The following is a 26,778-nucleotide window of genomic DNA, read 5'->3' on the forward strand; positions in this document are numbered from 1 at the left end:
CCCTCACTCATGCAAATTCATCAAGGAAAAGAAGGAAGTCTTGTAGTTAATGGCCAATATCGGCATAAGAAAATCCGGGTTCATGAATAAAACGAGAAGAAGATTCCTAACAACTAGAACGACTGGGTTCTGCTTTTAACATAGATGTTGAGAAGCTTCTTGTCCTGTTGGCCAAGTTGGCAGATGCCCAGTTGGTAGCTGGGGATTAGACTGACTGACTCAGAAGACCACTTCGACACTGATGTAACCTTGGAGGACACCATATGAATTCGGACCTGGAAGGGAATCTTTTAAATACCGCAAAAATAACAGTTCTTAAGAAAAACCAGCCAAAGCACCAGAGCCTTTGAAGAGTCTTTAAACATCCTTTAATTTTGCAGTTTCAAGACTGACACACAAGCAGTTACACAGCTCAGAGGGAACCTATCTCAGCATGTGAAACCCAGCTGCGTTGACAATTTACTTGGCAAATACAAGTGCAGCGTATTCGCACTTTGGAGGGATGGTATAAACTCCTCAGCCTCAGCGAATAAGGAACCTTTCACCAGGTGGCTTTACATGGTCAAGGCAGGGCAGAAACGATGACCTGCGCGCGTCTCAGACTGCAGAGCTGGGATCTGCCCTCCTCCTACCCTCGCTGATCGCTAGTACTGAGCTACATAAGCCTGCGTGTCCTTCAAACCAAATGACGATTACAAAATATCTTTTCAGCTGGGGAGACTCAAAAGATATATTCAGGAAAAGAGAATTAAGTTTCGCTATTACCTTATATTGGCAATTTTCTCCTACATACATCCACCATCATCCAGTGCAGTATGCGCTGTAGAAACCGATGCCATATGGCTCTGTGATAATGAAAAAGTCGAAGTGGAAACAAATGGTCCCATGTTACCTCCCACTACGAGAACTGGCTTATCATTATCTGAAGGAAGAAGCAACTAGATCTCTTTGCAGTGGAAACAGCAGAAAACTTAAGGCGTCTACAACTGCCACGGAGAGTAGTACTGGCAGAGCTGGAAGAGGCTCCATGCAGCAACGCTGATGGCTTCAAAACCATCAAAAGCCCACATGTGACCAACAGGTTTGCGCTTGGCTGTCACTGCGCCGTTTATTTTAGTGTGGTCTGAACTTCCACTGAAGACTACAACCTAACCTGGTGTGAAATCTTCTCTTTTCCCACCCCGCCAGACAGCAGCTTGCCTTACATCTCAAGGCAAAGCGGCGGCAATAGAGCAAAGCCAAATATCCCACCCAAATCTCCACCAGGATGCCTGTTCCTGCTTGGAGAACACGTTCTTGGGAGAATATGTTAAAGAAGCATTACGTGATTACACATCAAAATCCCCGAAACAACCCCAAAATCAAATTTCAAATGGCATTTCCCTTCTAGTACAATGCCACCCAGAAGACAGGTGCTTTTGCCTTTGATTATAACAGAAACAGGGAGGACCTGCAGCCCGACGGCCCCTGCTGCTCAGTTAATAAGAGCGACTGAGCAGATTACACGGTGGTGATTTTCTTGTCCTTGGTGGCCTGTTTGATAGCAGCCTGCTCACAAATGATCTCCTTCAACCGCTGCAACCTCATGTTCTGGGTGGTTTGGTCTCCCACACCCGTCTGGCTCCGGTGCAGTAAGTTCAGGGCATAGATGTATTCCAGCTCCGTGTACTTCACCCCTTGATCCACCACCAGGTTTAAGAGCTCATCTGCTGTGTTGTAGAGCATCTCATAATACTGCCTGAAAAGCAAGCAAACAAAAGAACCGCTCTGGTGAATAGTGATCCTTGAGACTCCAGACCTTTATTTCTGGAGAATACCATCAACCGTCACTTTTATTCACTGGTGCCAAGACCAGAGAAGGCTGCGTCAGGTGCTGCACAAAGAGAGAACAAACATTCCCGTAGAACACCATGAGATGCCAAGTCGGCACGGATCTCACAAACCTGCTCCCCACACTCTTCCATACACAGCTGAAAGACAAACTATGGGGAACTGAGGGCTCCTCTTCCTAGTAGTTACCATCGGCCACATCCCGGGCTGCATCCCCAGCAGCGTGGGCAGCAGGGCGAGGGGGGGATTCTGCCCCTCTGCTCCGCTCGGGGAGACCCCCCTGCAGTGCTGCCTCCAGCGCTGGGGCCTCAGCACAGGAGAGACACGGAGCTGTTGGAGCGGGGCCAGAGGAGGCCCCGGAGATGCTGGGAGGGCTGGAGCCCCTCTGCTGTGGGGACAGGCTGAGAGAGCTGGGGGGGTTCAGCCTGGAGAAGAGAAGGCGCCGGGGAGACCTTCCAGCCCCTGCCAGTCCCTAAAGGGGCTCCAGGAAAGCTGGGGAGGGACTCTGGAGCAGGGAGGGGAGCCATGGGACGACGGGGAAGGGTTTTCCACTGAAAGAGGGGAGATTGGGATGAGATCTGAGGCAGAAATTCTTTGCTGTGAGGGTGGTGAGCCCCTGTCCCAGGTTGCCCAGAGAAGCTGTGGCTGCCCCATCCCTGGAGGGGTTCAAGGCCAGGTTGGACGGGGCTTGGAGCAACCTGGGCTGGTGGGAGGTGTCCCTGTCCAGGGCAGGGGGGTGGAACTAGATGACCTTTAAGGTCCCTTCCAACTCTAACCATTCTATGATTCTGTGATTCTACGTCACTGTTTGGTATCCAGCAGGTAGACAGCAGTATAAAGGTACAGACGCGTGTAGATACATACACACGGTGATGCACAGATACGTATCTACTCAGCCTGCAAAGGACAGGAGGCTTCTGGAAAGGAAAGGAATCACGGGGTAAGGGAAGCAGAGTTTTTTTGTCCCTAATGAAGCCCTTTTGCAGAGAGATGCTAATACGGAGCATGGGAAGAGCTCCAAGCCCAACACTCCTGAGACCTCCAACGCTACTGAGACATGCAATTTGAGAGAAAAAATATTAAATAATGCAAAATAAAATTTGAGCCAGGAGCCGAGGTGCCTCTTTTAATAAGTAAAAGATCATCTGAAGAGAAGGGCATAATATAGAGACTGCAGTGCAGGCTGGTTTAAATTAACGTAAAGTGGCATTAGTGAGAGAATGGATTTCCAAGGAAGGGAATTTAAGCAAATACTTACTGGAAGGGAAAATGTGTCACAGGCCAGGGAAGCAGTGGGGCAATTCTGACAGCTGCCAATCCAACCACTGCAGAAAAAAATGGGATGTGGGACTGGATTATTTGCCCTGATTCCGCAGCCTGGGTGGGAGAGGTGAAACTTGTGAGAGCTGCTGGGCCCCTTTGAGAATTTTTCTTTCCTCCCCTTCCTTTATAGCACAAACCGATTAAAGTTTGAAAGCGGGAGAAGAGCGTGCGGCTCTCGGAAAGCATTGCTTAGAGGTCACGCAACAGAAGGGCAATCAGGACTCTAGTGCCATTTATAGAGCACTTTGGTGGATTCCTGGCTCGGCCTTTCCAATTCACACAGCTGTGCTCCGTGCCTCAGTTTCCCCATCCGTACCAAGGAGTAGGATCTGGTGTCAGGGTTCTGTAGCCTAGATATCACCGAGACAAACCATCCTATCCAGAGGGAGCTGTGAAAATACAAGGCTTTACGAAGCTCCTTTAGGCAGAGGGGTTCCCAACCCTGCACAGACCCTTCCAGGGCAGGGACAGGGGGAAGGTTCCACTGCAGCAAGTTCCAGCGGGCGATGAGCCCTGGCGGGGGGTTTAGGTCTGTTTGGGCTATCAGAACCAAAAAAAAAGTGGTGCACGTAAAGAAAGTACCCCCCTTTACTAGAGGAATTGCTTAACTTTATAGCTTCATACAGATGTTACATGCCCTTGTAAAGCAAAAAGGATCTGAAAAGCTCAGGGAAGGAGAAGTGAGAAGATCCCTGTCTGACTGCATCACGCGGCAGCGAGGACTTATTTGAGCCAAATACCCAGCACTTCTTTGGATGAAGGGCAAAGCAAGGCAGAAACGGGCCAGAGCAGCCGAAGAGGAGGTCCCTGCATGACTCCTCCACGCTTCTGCAGGAGGACGAGGGCAGGCTGCGCTCTAATCCTCAGGTCTTGGTGGAATAAATGATTTAAAACCCAAGAGCAGGGGCTCCAGGAAAAGTTATCACCTCCCTCCCTTTCTCTCCTCTTTGAATGCATTAAAATAGCAATCAGGGCAAACATGGCAAAGCTGCGTATTAAATTTCTCTTGTTCTTTACTTTGCAGGCTCTCAGGTCTGGCTCAGCCGTGCGGTAGCAGAGCATCCAGTGTGCCAGCGGACCGCAAATCACTGCAGCAAGGACCGTAACCAGCTGTAGCAAAACCCCACGTTTGGAGCACCTCCGGTCTCGCCTCTGCCAGCGTGGACAAGCGACTGGGCTTCAGAGCTCTGCATTTTTATCTCCGCTGTCTCCTTCCAGACATCGCCTGCTCCCGTGACCTGAGAATGTGCTCCTGCGGTTGAAAGTCTGCAGCAACGTAACTGGTGGCAAGGACCAGCCAAGACCAGGTGGGAGGAAGGGCTCTTGGCTAGAGGAAGAGGACACAAAATCATCGATTCAGAGAACAAGGACTGACAGGATTTGGGTCGTGTGGTCAAAAGAAGGGATTGTGCAGGAGCAGGGGAGGATACACATAGAAGACACAAATAAAAAATAGCTTCCGGGGATGAACGATAAGCTGAAAAACCAATCAAGCTGTTTGGCTCCACGCAGTTGAGATACAGGCTATGGAACTCCTGCAGCTGATGGAGGAGCAGCTCAGCGCCATCGCAAACTGCCTGAGGGGACTTTGAGGTGGGCTCTGCTACAAGGACACGTTGTTCCCTTAGAAGCAGGTGGTAAACGGGGCAGAGAACTGTCTAAATGAGAACATTTCCCTTGGAAAAGAAAAGGAAACCATGCAAGCCACTTGAGAACAGGCTTGGTAAGGGAGGCCCAAGTCCACCTGACTTACTACATGACAAGAGAGGATGTTTGTGCAGCTCAAGAGGCAGGAGGGTAGGTGAGGATGGGGGAGACCTCGCACATCCCTGTGTCCGCTGCTATTTGCAGAAGGCATTTGGGTAACCCCTACAAGCTACAAACTCAATTGGTTTGGCTAACACTGAATCACCCTGTGTCAGCTCCTCATTTCGGTTCCCGTGCCGGTGATGGGGAACCCAATGGCACAATTTGTGGTCCTCCAGAAGCTACTGTGCCACCACGTGACAGGAGACGCTTTACAGCCGCACTCCCCTCAACATTCCCATCTCCTGCGCGCCCAGACTGTGCTGCCGATAGTGCTGAACAAGACCCGTTCTACGATTCTATGATTCTATTTGACACAGGGACTGAAAATACCCATGTGGTTTTGCAAGGCTGAGCTGGTCCCCTGCAGAGCACCGAATCTTAGCTTTTGATAAAACATCAATAGCAGAAGCCACAAAACCTTGGGAGGATATTTCTCACTCCTGGATTCGGGGAGAGAGAGACTAAACCAAACCTCATCTCCAATCATGGGAACAGATTTAGCTGTTTAATTGCTAACGATGCTAACGTGCTAATCCCGGCACAACGACGAAGGCCCAGCACTCTCCTGAGACACACATGGAGAACTCCCCGAGAACCTCTCGGTACAGGAAAACAAGACCAGGCTCAGGAGCGCATCACGGTACGGCCCGTGTGGCCAGTCCGCCTCCTGCCACGCTAATGGATATTCTTTAAATCTTGGCTCCTCTTGCAGGTAGACACAAAACGAGTGAAAACCAGCAGATCTCATGCAGTTCCAGACGCGGCAATGCAGTGGCAGGTGACGAAGGCACCGCGGAGGCTCACACTCATCCTCCTTGGTAACACTGATGCTACTCAGTGTTACCAACTCTCTCCCAGCCGGAAAAACACTGCTCATTCTTCAGCTGAAGCAGTTAAAGGGACATCTAGTTACAGGCAGGGACTGATAAAGCCCCGTGGTCAGTGGTCTAAGGAGGAGTTTTAATTTCAGCTCCCCTCTTCAGCTATAATTATCCCTCTAACGTTTATGCTTGAACTTGGCAGAATTAAATCGTTCGACCTGGGACCTCGCAGAAACTGAGATCCCAGATTTGAACAGCAGCTACCTGCCAGTCGAGTCTACAGCATCCTTCTGGCACCTCCACGCGTGGCTCATTCCCCGAGTGCCCAGAAGCTGCTGTTAGCCTCAAAGGTTTAGGAGATTTGGGTATTTATCAAGATGCTTCAATACACAGTCAGAAAGCTAATAGAAGGTTAACTTCGAGGGTACTGGCAGCACCTCAGGTACAGTTACACAATGTGTGGGAAAAACAGTAGGACTGCCAAGGTAAACAGATTTAGGAAACACTGATCACCTTCAGGGAACTTACGCTGACGTCAAATGAGATTTTACCTTTGCCAGCTCTGGCTGGGTTTTCAATAAAATAGCAGAGAGGAGATCTTGGACGGGGCAATCTCTCTGAGAGACGGGAAGCCTTTGCTCCAAAGCACAGGACTCATGGTCTTCCCAAGGTGACAGAGCACCTTAAAAGAAGAAGGAGCGAGAACTAAAGCTGCTCATCTGCAGCCCAGACCACGCACCGGACAAGCTCAGCCACACAAACCCACCTTTACCCCATGTCCTTACAGCTGCCTTCCCTTTTACCCTGTCCCAAATCTCGGATTATTGAAGAATTCTGCAGCTAATATACCCAGGATTCATCTGTCACTCTTTATAGGATCAGATTATTTTTTAATTAAAAATTTCCTACAAAATAAAAAAAGAGAGCAGGCGAGACAGTGCGAGCGAGCGAAAGGTATGCATTTTTAATTGGGCGCAATTAAAAACCTGCCGCTTTGGCATGGCATTGCCTTCGGCCAAACCCTATTTGCATGAGTAATTATTCACTCCATTACGAAGTCTGCTCAACTTTGCCTCCCTTGTCTTTGAAAGTATTAATAAATATTGATCAGACACACTCCTGTTTGCCTTTGCCCAAGCAGCTCTGATGGACTCATCTTCTGATGTTATCAAATAATGAAATATGAAAGAACGAGTGGGATGAGCCTCTTGTCCTGTGATTTTTTATTTAGGCTCTTCATTTTCCTTTCAGAAGTGTATTTGTCCCTGCCATTATAAATGCTCTTTTGATTATCGAGAGGAGGTTGAGAAAAGCAAGTTAGTAAGGGCTGGGGGAAATAAATGGACGACAGGTGAGGGAAATCTCTCTTCAGCGAAATGCGGGCAAACCGCTTTGTTTTTTTAAAGTTGAGATTTAAAACCAGGGAGAGGAATTAATATTTATTAAAAGCTGATTCCATCGTCTGACAAATAGGTTAATAAATAATAATAGCGGATTAGCATACCTAACCAAAAAGCAAATTTAGCTTTCCAAGACGTCGGTCGGCTCCCAGATGAGCCCAGCTCGGCAGCCCTAAGCTGACTGACCCTGCGCAGAGCGGCAGCCGGGGCAGTAGGAGCCTCCGGTGCCCAGCGGCGAGATATCTGGGGTAAGAACTGAACACAGAATGACAGAATCACAGACTGGCAGGGGTTGGAAAGGACCTCTGGAGATCATCCCGTCCAACCCCCTGCCAGAGCAGGGTCACCCACAGCAGGTGGCACAGGAACGCGTCCAGGCGGGTTTGGAATGTCTCCAGAGACGGAGACTCCCCCACCTCTCTGGGCAGCCTGTGCCAGGGCTCTGCCACCCTCACAGCAAAGAAGTTCCTCCTCATGTTGAGATAGAACTTCCTATGTTTGAGTTTGTGCCCGTTACCTCTTGTCCTGTCCCCGGGCACCACTGAGAAGAGCCTGGCCCCATCCTCCTGACACCCACCCTTTAAGGATTTATAGCTGACCTCAAGAACCTTTACTCACCTGAGCATCGCGTCAGGAACTTGGCTGATGGGAACAAAGTGACCTGGGGGACTCACCTCACCAGGGAAATCTTTTTGTTTGCACGCTTACTCGCACGGTTGTTATTTGTTTGTATTATGCTGAAAAGCAGAGATGGGTCTTGCTGAGTTGACCTGATATGACGGATTTTATACACACAAAGGAGGTACAGGTTCTTATAGAGCATCTCTCCTGATTTGCCATGGAAATAACAATAACTGCTGTTTTACAAGGGGAAGGAAACAATCTGGCTCCAAGCCTGTAGCTCTTTAGGATGGTAAATACCTGTCCACACTCTCCACTTATGTTCAGCTTCAGTGTTGATGGCCGTGTTTTGGGGGAGCGAAGAGTGAAGAACCGGCTAAGGTGTCCAAAGTCCTTACTATCCTGCTCATACAGGATGGACGAACTAGTTTTGAGGGCTTGTACGACAAAAATCGGTTCTTTTTTAAAAAAATAAAATGCATCCTTACAATGCTCCTTCGTGAGGTTGTCTCACATCCCAACAAGTCAACCAACCTAGACATCTGTGACTTGTTCCTCTGACTACTGGCGATGGGACTGGGTTCAAAGTTTCTGAACTAACCCTTGGGTTCTTTGGGCATTTTTTTAGGACAGACCTTTGAGCAAACAATGCCTAATCCAAAGCCCAAATGCAACTGTACTCTTTCTGCTCACTTTAGCAGGCTGGAATTGGCCCAGGAAGACCCACCATCATCTGCAAAACATCTTTGTACTAAGAGCAGACAGGGGAGGTCAAATACCACTGGTGGAAATCGCTCCCAGGAGAAAGAAAAAACATCCCATGGGCAAACCGAAACCGAAGCAGCCAATTAACACACAAAACAGTTTTGAGTTTTGTTTTTGTTTTGTTTTTTTTTTTTTTTAAAACAGCAGTTTTAAAACAGAACACCAAGTTGCCAACAACGAACCCATCTTCTAAGGATGCATTTTGAGCGTGTGTGTGTCTATATATCTCAAAAACGATGGTCTCTTGAACTCTATTCTTGGGGACAGAGAAAAAAAATAAAGAGGCTTTCTCATTTAGAAAAAAAAATCTGTGGAAAGGCAATCAGGATGAGACAAGCTCCTCTGAGGGCTATTAATACCGTTCTCCATTTAAATGCTAATGTTAACCTATAACCCCAGGCCTGCACACAAAAAAATTTTCTTTTTTTTTTTTTTCCAAAAGATGGCCAGGTGAATTCAAAATTCAATTCTGATTTCCCTGAGAATGACTTGATCTCTTCTTGAGAGAAGGACCTTCAGACGAACCGTGTGATGTTTCAGAATAAAGGATCTTACTTTAATTATTCCTTCATTATACAGCTGGGTGCCCACTCTGCAGGAGTGCGGACAGAAAGAGATTCGCAAGGCGAGAACTCAGATCTGGGTGCTGACTTACCCGAAAGGAATGAAAAAATTCTGCGCCTTATCTCCCTCCCTTTTTGGGGATTAGGGAGTCACTTTTAGAGCACCCAAAAATATCTCAGGTACTCCAATAAGAAAGTCAAAAAGGTTAAATATGAAGCACTTACAGACTAAATCTACACAAAAGCCACAAGACAGAACAAGGAGCATGAAAGTGAAGAGGGAAAAAGACCAAAGCTGTCTTAAAGTCACTTAATTTTGATATATGCAGATCTTGGTGGAACCATTATATTTAAATAGACGGAGGAGGTGAGTGAGTGCAGGAGGGGAAGATACAGCAGGGAATGAGGTGACTTCAGTTCATGTAACGCAGAAGAAATGGATTTTCAGGACTGGTTTGATCGAGAAGAGGCCATGGGGCTGTTCTGTCTGTGGAGCACGAGGCGCTGATGGGGAAGGGCAAGAGATGAGGATGGAGTTGATGGTTACAGGGCACCGAAGATGGGGCGGGAGAGGGGAGTTCTACCGTGCAGGGTTTTGCAAAGCAAGTTCTGAAAACCTGAAATACCAAGCCGAGGAAAATCCACATAAAGCAGCAATTACTGTAATTTCTGCACCTCATGAAGACTGCGGTGATGTTTGCACACACGCGTCAGTGATCAGCATTTTAAAGCAAGAGTCTGCAAGTACGGATGCGGCTGCTTCTTCCATCGTGGGAGCTTACGATAACAAAACAGAAACTAGTGATGGAGGGTATCTGCTACATCATATATCCACTCTCTAACCGCATCCTTCAAGTCCTCTGTGCAGTTAAAACCCGAAAACACCCAAGAGAATATCATTATCCTCAGGACGCTATTCCACAGAGGAATGTATATCCTGATCATCATTTTTTAAGAATTCTTTCTTGATTTTTAATTAACCTGGAGCAGTTCTGGGGACAACAGTAGCAATACCCATTCTCTGCCTCCAGAAGAACCCAAAGTGCTTCAGGAGTTCACACAGCTTTAGATGGCCACATCAGAGATGTTAGTGCTGTGCTAGTCAACCCCAGCTCCTCTTCCAAACCATGCCAAGAAGTGGACACCTCTTGTGTCTGCTTGGGGTGAGATGAACTGTGGCTGAGAAGCACTTAGAATCATAGAATCATAGAATCATTTAGGTTGGAAAAGACCCTTGGGATCATCGAGTCCAACCATCAACCCCACTCTACAAAGTTCTCCCCTACACCGTATCCCCCAACACCACATCTAAACGAGTTTTAAACACATCCAGGGATGGTGACTCCACCACCTCCCTGGGCAGCCTATTCCAGTGTCTGACCACGCTTTCTGGGAAGAATTTTTTCCTAATGTCCAGCCTAAACCTCCCCTGTTGCAGCTTGAAGCCATTCCCTCTTGTTCTATCGCTAATTACCTGTGAGAAGAGACCAGCACCAGCCTCTCTACAATGTCCTTTCAAGTAGTTGTAGAGAGTGATGAGGTCTCCCCTCAGCCTCCTCTTCCTCAAACTAAACAGTCCCAGCTCCTTCAATCGCTCAAGTCTCCATGGCGACTTATTTGTCTCCATGGACTGTAGAGGGAACCTAAAATTAGGCCCAAATTGTCTGTGTGCCGCTGTGATCTACATCTTCTCCAGGTGCACCAGAGCCCACCTCATCCATGGCCTCTGGGAAGCCCCATCTCCACACACTGCAACACGCGGCACCCTTTGGGGCAGGAGGCACAGACAGCTCTGAGAGAGGAGGAGAGTGTCAAGAAGGTGAAAAAACCCTTAAAAATCTCAAATGTGCAAAGACCCAAGAGGCGAAATGGTTTGCGCAAGAAAATAAAACACCAGAAGAAGAAATAAAAGTGAATTTATAACATAATGGTGCTTCCCGTTCCTGCGGTACCTCTGCAAATCACAGCCCTTAATAAATACTCAGGGCTGTGATGTAAGGATAGTATTAGGGGTTTTTTTTACAGCCGGAAGAGATAAAAATTAAGTTATTTGTCCAAGGTAGAAAACAGTATCAGAGATGGGAAGCCCTCGCACCTTGATCGGTACCGTACCCGCTCTTGGGACTGCGGCGCACAGAGTTCTGATCAGGGCACAGAGCCAGGCAAGAAAAGTAGGTGTATTTACCCCAAAGGGTGTAAGTACAGTCTTTTAAGTAAAGACAACTAAATTATGAAACCCAATTGTTTTCCTTTTTAAAACTTAAACCACACAGACAGCGTACGAAGCACTATGGACTGGCCTCTACGCAGATTAAGCAGCTTCGTTTTAATCGCTAGTTTTGGGAAAAAAACAACCCAGGCAACACCTTTGGGTGCTACGAGCAGCCCTGTGTCACTGAAGCACTCGGATTTCTCTCTACTGCAAATCATTTTGTAAAACACAGATGACAAATCACCTGTAAAAGGCGGAGGTAATTAGCAAAGGAAAAGGTAGGTACACGGAGGACAACTACAACTACCCTTCCAAAAGATCTCTCCTTTTCTTTCTCCTCCTTTCCATCCTGACACTGGCTCAGCTTCTCCGTATCTACGACTTCCTTATTTGTATTTCCTTCTTATTTCCTTTTCCCTTCCTCCCGTGGTTTGTCACTCGTGCCTCGGCCAACATTGCCCTGCCAGGAAGAGGAGATGCCTGGGGATCCCTCTGCATCCGGCGGCGGCATCGCGGCGGGGAACCCGCGCCACGTGGTGTTTCCAAACCGTTCCCCCAGCCAACTCCAACCGCCCTCGCGCTCCGCCGCCATACACGGTAATTACACGGCTTTTCAAAAGGAAGGATAAACCCATTAAACCCCATTAAATAATATTTCAAAAACAACGTCTGAGACACTCCTTGTAGCTCCATACCGGCTGATAGAATGAAGGATGGAATTTCTCGCTCTCCAAATGGAACTTTATAGGGTATTAAATAAGCACCCTCAGCACTTATCTAAATCTTTAATTAGTTCTATAATATACTGATGATATCAAGGCTAATTAAATTTATACAGATAAAGAGCAATGAAATTCTAACCAAGTGAGCTGGAAAGTACATATTAAATAGTAAATTTAATGGTTCAAGCAGATAAACGCAATTTTATATAAAAAATTAAATTCAATTTACATGTTGTATTAAAATTGATTTTGAGTGTGCAAATGATTGGAAAAAATCTTTTTAATATATCAGTAAAAGTGCTAATCCGGCCTGTTTAAATATCAGTTATTAATGCCAGCATTTGCAAATAAGCCACACGCATTTGCATTTTTACTGCATATAGTAAAAGGAAAAAATTATCTATACCATATGCCAGTTTATAAAGAATATTAAGCAATTTTTCCCCTTGCCTCATGCATAAATGAGAGGAAACGTGGAAATGAATGTAGCCCGAAAGGAGAGAGAGTCAGCAGTTCGATGGAAAGTACTGCAAAGATTGCTCCAGTCAGCAAAAAATAATACAATTTTAGCTACCCTTTGGGAACAACAATTACTGTGGCAAAAAATCCCCAGCTTTATTTAGGATCAAGTGGCTTGGAACTGGATAGAAAAACCCGACGCTGTAATTGGGGAGATGCTCAGTGGTGCAAGTTTGCTGATTTTTAATGAAACCAGGAAGGTTTGGTAGCTACCGGTGGGTGAAGGACACATCTGATGGGGTCTGCTTGCGAAGGAGCACAACAGGCCGCAACACGTGAACTGCGGTAGGACATTACAAGGTCCATCAAGTCAACGTCTGCCCGCAGTAGGCTGCAGTCGGGCCTCGGTGCTTCAAAGGAGGTTTGAACCACTCGCTGGAGTCAGGCCAACTGCCCCAAATTCTTGAGAACTCCAGGTATTTTTTTTCTGGCTACCTTCAGAAATTAGGGAACTGAGATTTTTTCTGTAGACACGCTAACATCAAATTCAGTTTGTTATTATTTTTTTTTTGTTGAACATGTGGCTGTTTCTCATGGAGGACCCCTTTACTGGATTCACTTGCCTCATGGCACTATCGTTTCTTCTGATAGGACCATCCAGCGTCATTACCTTGTGCCAGCCTAGAAATCTCTGAGGTTGGGGAAGTGACCTACAGACCCTTGCTTGCTCAAGACCTAACCAGACCAGGACAATAAAATGGTGCAGCAGCCTCAAACCCTACCCACTGGCTCATCATCGTCAACTACCACCACCACCAAGACCTCGAGGGGATTGACTGCCATGATCTCCTACCTATGACTGCAGAAGAAACGGGGTCAAGTCAATTCATCCTACAACGAAATAAATATTTTTATGGGGTTAAAGTGCCCTGTGGAGGTCATTTATTATAAAGAAACCAGGCAGCCGGGATGGATTCAATGCTGAATTTTTAGATGGGCGAAAGTAGGGGAGATCAGTATAGAACTGTGGGTCTCCTGGATGGAGTAGTTAATGCTTAAGAGCTTCAACCCTCCCCTCCGTGCATTCTCTGTTGGCCACTGGCCAGACGAACATGCCATCACACCTAATATGCCAGTTCTCAATACTTCTCCTGATGCTTAGAAAGCTTCAGATTTGCAGGCTAGAGGTATTTATGGCCAGCTGCTACTCATTTACTCTTGCAGAAATATTTTTGGTTGAAATTGCTTTTCCCTCTCTAACGTACTTAGGGCAAAAGGCGTATTTACAGAGGGAAGCCACTGCCTCTCTAAGGTATTGTAGTAAGCAAAGCAAGAAGGCCACTTTCTTTTGAAAATATCTGCTTCTTTTGAAAAATACCGCTCCTGAGAGAACATCCACCCAAGCCAGAGCAAGTACGGACACTGCCGTGTGCAGTACAACTGTGGCCTCTTCTGGCCATTCTTGGTGAAACTTTACCTCCAACGATCTCAACTTTTTCAGCCAACGGATCTGCACTACAATATTTTTTTTTTTCACCAGACAGCACAAACCCTTAGGATTTTAAACGAAAACATTATCACGGCAATGTCACAGCCCACAGCCGCAGATGTGGTTTCTATCTCCATTCTCCACCGCATGGAAAAGCCAGGTCTGGTTGTCTTACTGACGGAGACACATGCCCTTGCTCACCACTCCTTACGTACAGGCTGCGAACCCGGGACAGCCTCCCCTGCAGAGTGACCGTGGCTCCTTGGAAACAAATCGGTCCCTACAGAGTGAGAAGAGAATCCCGGCACGGCTTCTAAACGGATGGAGTAGTTCATAGCCATGAAAAGCAGAGAAGTTGCTCTGAACTGCTATTTTTATCTCGTTCCAGAAACGCATCCTCTAACTGTACTAAACCTCCAGCTGATCAACAAGAACTCTGCTGCGAGAACTGAACCTGTAGGTTTTTGTATTAATTTATTAACCTCCTCTTTCAGGTCCCATTTGTACATCTCAACGCACTTTAGAGACACCAGGTACGGAACTTCTCTGTTTTCTCAAAAGGCTGCTTTGCGGTGGAGAAAATGAAGGTCCGTTGAGATTAAGGGGTCAGAGTGAAGTCCTTTGCGTGTGCAACGGGATGGCTACGACCCAGAAACAGCCACCCCCGTGCTGATGCTCACCTCCCAGGGCCACCTTCCCCACCGGTGTCCCCCTTTGAACCCCCTCCAGGGACAAACCCCACATCTTCCTGATGATTCTTTGAATCTGCACATTTGCATGCTACAAGTGAAGGAAGAACGAGTTTCGCGGCGCGCACCAAACGGTTAACAGATGGCAAGAAATTACAATAATTTACTAAGTTGCGTTGGGCTTAAGAAAACAACCTGGAATACGAAGGCACTGAATCTTATTAAAAAAGACATATTTTACATATTGCTTCTTCATAATACAAGCTGTTCTTCATGAAAGCATAAAACTTGCTATTATTTGCACCTCTTTTCTTCTTCTCTTTGTTTTTGCACACACGACGGTGTGGAATACTGATCTGATGTGTGACTTCGGTATGCGCTTGAGAGACTGACTGCGGCTTCAGATGTTAAGGCACTTAGGCGATGTGAGATGTCATCGGAATTTTATATCTTTTCTACATTATTTGATCTCAGATCTGGAATACAAATTGTGAAATACAAGGCAAGCTTTACAGCTGTCAATAAAATCCCAGCAAGAGATTAAACGCTGCAGACCATTTCCTGAGCGCGATACGTATCTCTAGATGGTGACATCATATGTGTATATTCAAAAGCAACGGTCTGGATTTAATTATTTCGATATCTTCTTAAAATACAAGAATTGAGGTTTTTGGTCTTTACCTGAGGGTATGGATTTCTCTTGGCTATGAAGCGCAGGTTCATTACGGGACAGATTTAATTGCCACATCAAAGTTTGTGTGTTGATATTCTACATCTGATGTGCGAAAGTTCAGGGACGCCAATCAGGCGCGGTGCAGATGCCACTCTGCAAAATGTTCTCAGACAGTCTCCATCTGTCAGATATGGTAATACTCGCGCTCCGTCAATAATTCACCTCCTTAACTCCATGTTTCCTGCATTTGAGTCAGAATTTTTAATGTCAGCCTCACCAGAGGATCCACCTTGGACCGACAGGACTTGCCTGATCTGCATTCCCCGTTCAGGCTGTGCGTTTCTGTGCCCTGGAGCCAGTCGCCTTCTGCAGTTGAAGAATCATCTCTCAGTTTATTCCGTTTTCTACCGATTTAGCTGCAAAACTCACGGGACAGCATTCTCATCTCATTCAAGGATGGAAGTCAGAGGGTAACACCGCGGCCAGCAGGGCGAGGGGGGGATTCTGCCCCTCTGCTCCGCTCGGGGAGACCCCCCTGCAGTGCTGCCTCCAGCGCTGGGGCCTCGGCACAGGAGAGACACGGAGCTGTTGGAGCGGGGCCAGAGGAGGCCCCGGAGATGCTGGGAGGGCTGGAGCCCCTCTGCTGTGGGGACAGGCTGAGAGAGCTGGGGGGGTTCAGCCTGGAGAAGAGAAGGCGCCGGGGAGACCTTCCAGCCCCTTCCAGTCCCTAAAGGGGCTCCAGGAAAGCTGGGGAGGGACTCTGGCTCAGGGAGGGGAGCCATGGGACGAGGGGGAAGGGTTTTACACTGAAAGAGGGGAGATTGGGATGAGATCTGAGGAAGGAATTCTTTGCTGTGAGGGGGGTGAGCCCCTGGCCCAGGTTGCCCAGAGAAGCTGTGGCTGCCCCATCCCTGGAGGGGTTCAAGGCCAGGTTGGACGGGGCTTGGAGCAACCTGGGCTGGTGGGAGGTGTCCCTGCCCAGGGCAGGGCAGTGGAACGAGATGATCTTTAAGGTCCCTTCCAACCTAAATCATTTTGTGATTCTATGGCTTGACCCTGTTGGTCCTCTCAGTTGTGCTGGTGTTGTCCTTTGCTCATTTTCCCTCTTCCCTCCTATATTCAACAGGAACTTGCCCTGGGCCATTGCCATCCCCTGCTCCTCTCTCCTGTCCTGAACTGTGACCTTGAAGGCACCCTTCCCAGAACTGGCCACGTCCTCACCTGTCCCCCTTGTGTCCTACCACTGCTCTTTTACACCCTACCAGCCGGGCCATGCCTGCTCCTACACCTGAAACAGGCCGAAGGCTGATTGAGCCTGAACAAAAAGAAACATTTCTGATTCCCGGATGCCATTGCATCGGTACGTTGAGCCGTTCCCCGCCTCAAATCTAATTAAGAGAGAGACCTCTGCAAAAGATACGACTTCAGTGCGAAGAAAAGTGATGAGCAGTGACTCTTAGAAACGTATCGCGCAGCACCAATATCTGTTATTTCCTAGCAGATCACCGGGTACGAAGCATTGCAGTTTCTAATGAGATCTGACTGACAGGGTAAACCAATCTGCTGCTTAAGGACTTGCATGTGTCTTTCTATCTGTGGGGCTTGTGCTAGAAAGATGCAGCCTACTGTGAAAAAGGCAGGACATCTTTCTAATTGCTTCCATTTGCAGGCTGGAGCTAGGCAATAGAGACGCATTTCAAGCTGACAATCCAATATTTACCTTTATTTCAGCTGCAGACAAACGCCCGGGATGGTTGCTCTTCACACACTGATGGTTCCCCCCTTTCTTTGCCATTATTTTTTTTTTTGTGTGTGTGTGTGTGTCACGCCAACTTCCCTCCTTAAAAAATCCGTCCTTCCTCGAACAGCTCTGTTTGCTGTGCGTTTACGCGGACGCTCCCAGCAGACTCCCGCACCTTCGGCGCACGAACTCAGCCCAGGCAGAGCCCACCTTTAAGCCCGGGAGCAGGAAGCAATTTCTAGATCAAACAGCAGCTCCGAGCAGGTTTACGTGAGAGCTCAGACGTGGAGCTGACATTCACCTACGCTCACGGGGAAACGTATTCCCGTGGGATGGCTCCGGAGGTTTGTTCAGGCTCAGTCTGGAGTCTGGGGTTAAATTTTGACCTTGTTTGAACAGTGTCGATCAAGGCAGTCCAAGGCTAGGTGACAGAGACACCTCAAACCAGAACTACCTCCATGATGTTATTTAACCCTTTAGGAACTGTAAGACGTAATCGGAGATTTGCTTCTTACATCCCCATCTGGTTGGCAAGCTAAACAGCATTTAAATGGCCATCCTAGAAGCATAGAATGGTTGGGGTTGGAAGGGACCTTTAAAGGCCATCTTGTCCAACCCCCCTGCCATGAGCAGGGACATCTTCAACTAGACCAGGTTGCTCAGAGCCCCGTCCAACCTGACCTGGAACGTTTGCAGGGACAGGGCATCCACATCTTCTTTGTTCCATTGTCTCACCACCCTCAGAGTCAAGAATTTCTTCCTAATATCTCATCTAAATCTCCCCTCTTTCAGTTTAAAACTGTTACCCCTTGATCTATCTCTACATTCCTTTGTCAAAATTCCCTCCCCAGCTTTCCTGGAGCCCCTTTAGGGACTGGAAGGGGCTGGAAGGTCTCCCCGGCGCCTTCTCTTCTCCAGGCTGAACCCCCCCAGCTCTCTCAGCCTGTCCCCACAGCAGAGGGGCTCCAGCCCTCAGATCATTTTTGTGATCCTCCCATCCCTTCTGCCTGCCCTTGGCAAAGCTTCCCTGTAACACCAGCCAGCTCACAGACGAGCATGGAGGATCTTGCTCCAACGAGAGCGGGCGATCCATTGAAGCCCATTCCTTGTGCTGGCAGGTGCCACTCTTTGCTGCTCTAGAGGAAATAAAACACCCTTAACTAAAAGCAAAACCAGCTGAGCTCCCTCTTCTCCCTCCTCGCTTCTCCCTGGACTGAGGTCACTTGCAAAACAGTAAGGATCTCAAAAAACAACTAAAGACTGAATTGCAATATTTAAATACATAAAGAAATCCAGCTAGAGATGCTATTGCACATCCATGGGTTCAAAAACATGCTCGTGGCCTTCCACAAGGGCGGAGAGAACCTTGAACATCGCCCTCCTTGAGCTCTGCACGGTGCACAGGCCCTGGGGCAAAAGGTCCTTCTCCATCCCTTCTCCAGGCTCTAACACGGAAATCTCTGCCACCAACTCTCCTGATCTTTGCTGGCCCACCGAATTCCTGGAGGGAGAGCTGCAGGCTACATGCCCGCCCCTCCTTTTTGCTCATTCTTTTTGTTTTTTGAATTAGAAACCAGCATGCGTTGGCTCTGCAGGAGAGCCGAGCCCCCCCACCAGCTGCATGCATAGAGGTGACATCCGCACCGACTGACCGACAGCCATCCACCACCAAAACGCGAGTCAGGACGCAACGAGTGTCACCAGGAGATACCAGTGAATGGAGAAGGCTGTGACCCTTAACAGGAGATGGATGAGGAGGACCTTGCTTTCCATTTCGGCACTATTTTGCCTGTTCAAAATCAACTTTTGCCCCTTGGAATCATGAAGCACAGAATGGTGGTCCTTTTTCTGGATCTCACACGGGTCCCTTAAGAGACCTGGGGTCTGTCATGACACTTAGGATCTATTCCAAGGTTGTAACCTTCCGGTGAGATCGTGACCACCAACCATTCATCTTCCACACTGGCGTGGCCTGCCTGCCTTCACACCCCAGCAGCTGCGTCTCCACCAGCACTACGTAGGTCTTTCAGATTTCGATCCGCTGTGCCCAGCAGTGCCCAATGCCACCAATACAACGCCCGGTTCAGGAGGGATGAAGTAAAAGGAATATTTTGCCACTACCTTTAGAGTCTCTCAGCTCACCACTTCCATCCCGGCACGTTGCTGCCTCAGCGTCCCCAGTGGTTGTGTGATGATTGGTGGGACTTCCATAGCCTGAAGCTCTGGAAGTGCAGGGGACCAAGCGAAGGCAGGAGGAGAAGGTGCTTGGACTCGACTGAGAGAAGAGGATTGCTAAAATCTTCCTATGGCGTTTTTAAAGCAAGCAAACAAATGAAGCTGCTCTCCACGCACACAAAAGCCTGCCTAGCCCCTTCATGGCTAAAGCCAGTGGCGTAGCACGTGTGTTTATGCTTTACGTGGACCTGGAAACGAGCTTTCACATTCATCTTCATATTTCTAAGGGATAAAAAAGCCTGTATTAACCCGGGGAGCTTCTGAACACCATGGTGGGGCTGTGGTTTTGGTCTCCTGATCCAATCTGAGACCTGGTCTGCAGACTGAGCAGCCTGGGGAGCCGGTGGGAAAGCCCTGTGAGCTCTTCCCAGCCCATTTATTTCACGTTTCATGGAAAAATCAAAGGAGATTTGCAAGGAAAAATGCAAGGAGAGACTGAACCCCCCCCGGGGCAGGACGGACACCCAGGGCTGGAAATCGGGTAGAACTCCTTGGCCCACCCATTGAGCCCACACCACACCATTGCTGACAATATACAACTTGGTTTTGCTCCGCATTTTCCCTACGATCACCCGCATACCAGATTCGGTGCAGTCAAATAAAGCCAACGCCGACGAGTACTCCGGTATTTTGCAAGGACCGCTACCAAGGTGACAGCGACCACCAGGACCCGCGCCCGCAGGACGCGCTTTCAAAACCTGGGCCGTGGAGAAAACCCAACACCCGCCCTCCGTACGTACCGCAGACCTGGGTAAACACAACGATCCCATTCCAGCTGGGCAGCCCGAGTTTCCTAAACTTGGACTGTATATTAAAGCAACTGCAGCTCTACAAGTAACCGGTCAGTGGCTGAGCATCCTCACGGAGGCCAAAGTCACTAAAGGCAGAAATTAAGAAGGAAAACTTCTAACGAGAAAATTCCCTTCCCTTTAATTACCATTAGCAATGCAGCATGACAGGGAGAGATAAACACACGTGCACCTACACAAATAAGGAGCTTGGGAACACAAAGTAATTACTTTGATCCCCCCCCCGACATTCAAAACTTATTAGTCTCGAGAAAGCACATATCAGCAAAAGACTGTCACCTCAGGGATAAATGAGGAATTTGTTTGTAATTCATTTCCAGGAGAATATATCCTGATGTTGTTCATGCAGAGTAGGAACGTGCTCTGGCCAAGTCTGACCGCCAAAACCACTTCTTAGAAAATGTTTATTCGCATCTTCCTGAGCTTGTTTTCCTGGAAACGGGAACGCCGGTTTCTGCTGGCTGAGAAGTTCACCTCCATTGATTGCTTCACTAACACACCAAGAACCAAGCAAAGAAAGTCAATGAAGCCTCTCGGTTTTTCAGTCCATTTCCAGTTTAGGAAAATTGAATTAATCTCTTCACTCAGAACAACTCAAAACATCCACATTCAGGCAATGAAAATCATTACAGAGGCCACCAAAACCTGTATCTTTAAAGGTTACAGTGCGAAGATTAAAAACGCCTCCGGGAAAAACTGAAATCACTGATAAAAACTAAAACCATTGAGTCAACAGCGGAAAGCCTGGGCAGGACCGGCGCCTTCCAGTACTGACTGGTATTTGAAGATGCTTCCTCCGCTACGTGGACCGATACTGGTTTAGAGTGGATGCTACGTGATTTCCCACACCCCAGTGCGTTTGGACGTTAGGGATGCAGGAATGAACTCATCTCCATAATCCAGTTACTACAGGGCTGCTACTGGGTGTAAAAACCCATCGTGGGCGCTTACGGGTTGATCCGCCCACCCGCAAAGTCACCTCCCGACCTCAGACAGCCGAGGAGGGGCTCATCTTACCTAGTGATAGACGTCTGCTGTGGATAAATCCACCTGAGCGGGTCACCTCTGCTCCCCGAGCCTCCTGAGAAAGCAACAGGCACTCGTAGGAGGCCCTTCATCTCATTTCAAAGAAGATTTAAACCAATTCAGAAAATCGCACTCTAATCATGCTCGCTTCTCGCTGCTTGCTGTAAAGGGAAGCCAGGGCAGCTCGCTCCGATGGAGACGTGACTCTGGCGGACCTCTAGTTATCGAGCAAGTGTTCCTCGGTTCAACGGGTCAACGCGTATATCTGAAAGTTAAACTCAGGCTTAAACACTTCGTTGGACTTGTGTGGGTGTTCTTTGGGCTGCCACGGCCCACGCGTCTGCGAAATGCCCGGTGTGTGTTTTAATTACAAAGCCAGCAAAATCCCCTCCTTGAGGAATTTATAATCCATGCAGTCACCAAAGGAAAGGGAGTGACGTGCTCTGTCATTACCCAGTGGTCCAGCCACTTTCTCTCCATCTTCATGTGCTCAAGTGCTCTCATTACGTGAAAATTACTTAAGGACAAACACGAGAAATGTCATCCCCCAAGAGTCGGGCTCTTTGCTTCCGAACATCTGGTCTATCACCATTAGGGCATTTTGGAGTTTTTTCCTAATGCGGAGAATCGGCAGCAGGCAAGACATTTCCCAGACACGTGCAGTGAATAAGAAATCTGCTACTCAGCAAACCTGAGACCAAAAGTTGTCCATCCTCAGGCCGGAGGGAGGCCAAATGGCCCGAAGACGGTGCGGGAAGAGCAGTGACTTCTGCACAAGGATGTGTTGGCTCCTCCTGCCTCCCCTCTGCTCCTGCCTCCAGCAATCCCCTGCTTCACCCCTGATGTCTGATCCTAATTTAAGATAAACTTCCATTTTCAGGAACATTATCATTTCAGAGCCTTACAGCTCATTTCCTTGTTTGTTCCCTCTCCCTCAGTTGTGCCAGCACAGCTGTTTGCAAGGCTCGCTGTGAACCAGACCGGGGAGCTGATCCCGCCAAAAAAAGAGAAAAAAGCTGATGCAAAACCCAAAACGTAGCCCTTCCCCCTAAGCTGGATCGTTTCCCCGCTCTCATTTACTGTGGCGCATCAGGGCCTGCTGTGCAGAGAAGGAGAAGAGGAAGGATGTATTGGCCGAGGTGTCGGCATGGCGGGGAATATGGAAGCGCGATCACAAATTCGCACCGAGCCTTCAGAGCTGGATGCTGCCTTCCTCCTGTACGACGGGGTAAAAAGCTGCTGATCTTTTGTCGTGTGCCGACCGTGCGTTCTGCATAGCAAATAAAATACAGTATGTTTTGGGGGCAGTTCCCAAGGAAACTTGGCAGGAAAAGCACCCAGTGCCGTTCTAGGGAGTATTTCAGAGCTGCACAAACCAGGGGCATTCGGATCTACTCGCATCTGATGTCCATCAAGATGCCCAAAGATGGGAGAAACAAACTGTCAGCCAGAGATACCATAAAGACCCCATCTCCAAATGTGCCAGGACACATCAGGCTCCACAAAGAAGTCTGGTTTTGCGGCAAAGAAGAAATACTTGGAGGGCATGGTCATGGCTCAGCAGGAAGACTGCAATTCCGGGCCTTGGGAAGGTTTCCCTTCCCAAAATGACAAACCTGGGACAGCAAGAGATGGCTTCTGAGTCCCGGGGGATTCAGAGCATGAGTCCTTGCTCTGGCAAGATGACCCGAGAACCATTTTCAGCCTTCCAGAAGGGTGTTGCCTTTCCTGTACATCTCAGAACCACGGGCCAGTGATTCGAAGTCTGGCCAAACTCCTCTCCCAAACACTCACAGACGTAAAGCTTAGCTCTGAATTTCACCAACCTCTTATCCTGGAGAACTGAGGAAGGGACAAGGAGAGTTTTTTGCTTCCTGGCACTGCAAGGAGATTGGGTGCAAGCATGACACTGAAACCAGCCAATTTTGGCACAAATGTGGTAAGCTTGACCCACGGTGAACTGGGACCCACCTGAGATCTCCAGTCGTGGGCATCAAGGTGAGCTACCTGGGAATACTGCATTTTCCACTGTGGTCTCCACAAATATCCACAAAGCTTCTGAGCTGGTCAGAGGAACCGAGACCTTTTCCAACACACGAGTGGTTGGTGGGACTCGGCGTGGCGTATGCTGGTCCCTAACCAGTGTCAAGTGGATCTCTTGGCAGGAGATCTGATTCTCAGCACGGCTCTTCCTTCATCAGCTCAATGAGCTCTTTGGTTTCTTCCTTCTCTGTTGTGACCGACCAGATGAATTGCACGGCCAATGGTGCGGTATTTCCCACTGCACCTCCGTGGAGGAGAGAAGAGCAGTGATTTGGGGTTCCCCAGATCAGAGTCACGTCTTCCAAAATCCTCTCGTTTCTGTGCTGAGGAGCCGGGCAGCTCCAGCCAAGGACATCCCCATACTATGGTTTCCACAGGCTCATGCAGGACTGCAGAAGCGGAAAATCTGGGAAGTCTCAAGCAGGCTCCTTGCTGTAAATGTACTGTAATGAGGAGAGCGGTCAGAAACCCCAAGAAGTGCTCTATGAAACGCTGTGAAGGCATAAACGGGTGTCCCACTAAACCTCATAGCAGCTGCAGATTTAACTGGAAATTAAACCACATGGATGGGCGATTTGCTCCAGCGCAGTTCTAATGAGTCCGTAACAGGGCAGCTATTTGGGATGCACGGGGCATCACCCGGCAGCACCCATGGTGACGGACCATAGGGGGACACAGTCTCTGATCCTCCAAAGCGCATGGGGGAAGCAAAACGAGGAAGGGGAGGGGGGCGGGAATCAAGCTGAGGGGTGGTTTTTAATCCTCTGTGGTTGGGATTTTTGGTTAATGCAGTGAAACCACTAATTACAGCTAATTAAACCTGCACTGAGATCAAAGCTCAGTGGAAACTACAGGGGGGAGAAAACAAGAGAGAAAAGAAAGGAAAAGAAAATACGGATTTTGTTGTAACCAAGTCCTTAATTGAAAACTAAAGCAGCTTTGTTAATTAAAAGCAGCAAAAACAAAATGAGGGCATGCTCCACAGATACACAACATGAGTCCAGCATCGTGATGGAGATAACGCGTCTTTCCCACGCCGTCAGCAAAGAGAAGCTTTTCTTCCAGAGCCTGTTCTGCTCCTGGCTCCTCTATAGGGAAGGATCTTCCTAGGATCCATACTGCAAAGCATCCGTGACTTTTACCTTCGGCAGCATCGAGCGCCTTGGGCTATAAAGTGGGGAGAGAGGAATTCCTCCAGACTAACACATTTACAGTTTTTATGAACAGGGACGGGGCTTTTCCTACCAACACCAAGTCAAGAGGAGATGGGTCAGTGACCAGCATGTCTACACCAAGGTACCAAAACCCCTACCGGTAGCTGACTGGAAAAAGCAGGGGTTCGATCTGTAGGGTTGTCTACCTGCCCCCCCTCCAACCCAAGACATTACAGGAGACATACGTGTGATGCCACCTGCTGTCCCTGCCACGCAGAGAACCTCGCGCAGGTGTTGAAATTGCGCCCCCAATCTTGACACCCATCAATAGCGACCAAACACCTGGGAGACTGTCATAGTTATCTGGTGAGGGAAGTGGCTCCATCGATCGCTCCCGGGAACCAAAACTCCTCACACCTGACCTGCGGGAGAGGTAATGAGTGAAGTCAACCGGGACCCAAGACTCTGTGCAACAGCCGCTCCTGGACCACAGCTAGATCTCACCTGTTTTTTTTCTCTTTCTCTTGAGCCCATGCCCCTCGTGTCTGCGTCCACATATTATCCTGTACTCGGCGATTAATATTTCACGGAAAACGAGCCGTGGGCGTGACTTGCTGTAGTTTGCCCCCTTTTCTCTGCAGCTGAACCCCACGATACTGAATGCATCACGGCATCTCCCCAGCAGCTTTCTGGGGACATCAGCTCCGAAAGCCAGGCTGCTCCTAACGCAGGGGCAGAAGAACGTGGCTTTCAGGCAAGGAAACTTTGAAGTAGCAGGACTATTGTGTTTCCAATTGCTGCAGCTGCAGGGAAGGAAGAAAGAACAGATCTGCAGCACAGTCAGCTCCAGCTCCAGCTCAGTTCTGCCTGCAGTAGAAAGATACCTGCAGTATCCTTTCTAGTGGTCTGCTCCATTTGCTTTGGAATCTCCGAAGCGCTGTGCAGGATACGCGAGTTACAGGGCCCGGTACCCAAGTTGTCTACTCAGCTAACGTGGGTTTTACTCGAACGGAATGATTTTAAATGCCCCAAATTTTCTCCTGGCTTGAGTGCTGCCAGCCGCAAGGGAGAACATCTGAGATACCCTTTTCCTACAGTTCTGAATCACAAGTCAAGACAGGCAGCGGAGGAGCATCACAGGAGCATTGCGGAGGCACCTGAGAGCAGAAGAGCAGTTTGCCACCGAAGGAAGGGGATCCAGGTGAGGATCCGCTGGACCTGGGGTTCAACGTGCACAAGTCAAGCATCGAGACTGGCTCTCGAAGGAAGCCTCCTTCGACCAGCTACATCCTCGGGCAACCTGGGCACCCAGGCAGCAAACGCAGCCTGCTGTTTCTGTATCTATCAAGAATGAAATCAGAAAGAGAAATAACATGTGGCAATGAAAAGGACTTCTTTCAGAGCACCGGCATCTCTGAGGAATTGCTAATGCACACCGGCTTCCCCTTCCCTCCGCAGCACCCAGTAGATGGCAGCAAGTTATTGCTTATTCCTCCTGCCTGGGACAGCCTCACGCATTAGGCAAGAGGCACAAATCTCTCCCGCCCCTGTGCAATCAGACAAAATCAAGTCCCCTGCCTGCCTGTCGTGGCAGGAGAGGGGCCCTGAACGTCGAGCATCCGAACCAGAACCGCGCTCTGAAATAAAGCACCCCCTGAAATCCCGCTGACGGGGCTCAGAGATTGCTCCCCGTGGTATTTTCCAGTTCTCCCCACGCGAGAATCAGAGCCGGGTGCGACAACCCTGCCACCTCCACGGATGCCTGCGCTGAAAGCAAGGGACCTGCTTGCACTGGGAAATTGTAGCACAAGGCCATCTCCGCCTCTTGTCACCGACTGGGCTACTCCTAAACCCGGAGCGTCTATATCCACTCTGCTGCTGGGATTCATTCAAACTTACAAGCAAAAATAGAGTGTTTGTTAGGTGCTGGAGCAAAGCTGGAGCAGATCCGCTGCTTCCCAACCCACGCTAGTCCCTTCCCATCACATGGCATGGCCCCATGCAGACATCTCGGCCCCCTGACCTCGGTACCCAACCCCACCAGCGATGGAGCGGTTTGACACCGGTTTGAAAGAAAGCTCAAGGTCCAGCTGCATCCTCCTCCATCTACACGCTCTTACCCTCCCCACCTAAACGAAGACGGGTTTTGGGTAAAGGGTGTGTTTCCAGGACCCATTTAGGGTAACTGTGCTAATTGTAACTGCCTCCTACAAGTGCCTTGGCAGTTCTCACTTACTTGGAGACCAGTATGAGGACTGGTGCTGTTCTCCTGACCCTCTGCAGGTGGCTGTATGGGTGAAGGGAAGATGTTTGCCCCAAGAATATAAAAATACAAGCAAGTATTGCATTTTATTGTATATTATTTGGCAGTGGTAGCTTAATGGTTGGACTCGA

The 26,778-nt window shown here is 48.7% G+C and overlaps 1 protein-coding gene across 1 annotated transcript in view; it reads right to left on the reverse strand.

The window, feature by feature from the left end:
* Nucleotides 1-342: 342 nt before the first annotated feature.
* Nucleotides 343-26,778, reverse strand: part of EXOC4 (exocyst complex component 4) — a 431,048-nt gene continuing 404,612 nt past the window's right edge. Inside the window, exon 18 of the mRNA XM_074573187.1 lies at nucleotides 343-1,738. Coding sequence (XP_074429288.1) covers nucleotides 1,501-1,738 — 238 coding nt within the window. The 3' untranslated portion in view covers nucleotides 343-1,500. The remainder of the gene's footprint in view (nucleotides 1,739-26,778) is intronic.

Source organism: Larus michahellis, chromosome 1, assembly GCF_964199755.1.
Source record: "Larus michahellis chromosome 1, bLarMic1.1, whole genome shotgun sequence".
NCBI classification, from domain to species: Eukaryota; Metazoa; Chordata; class Aves; order Charadriiformes; family Laridae; genus Larus; species Larus michahellis.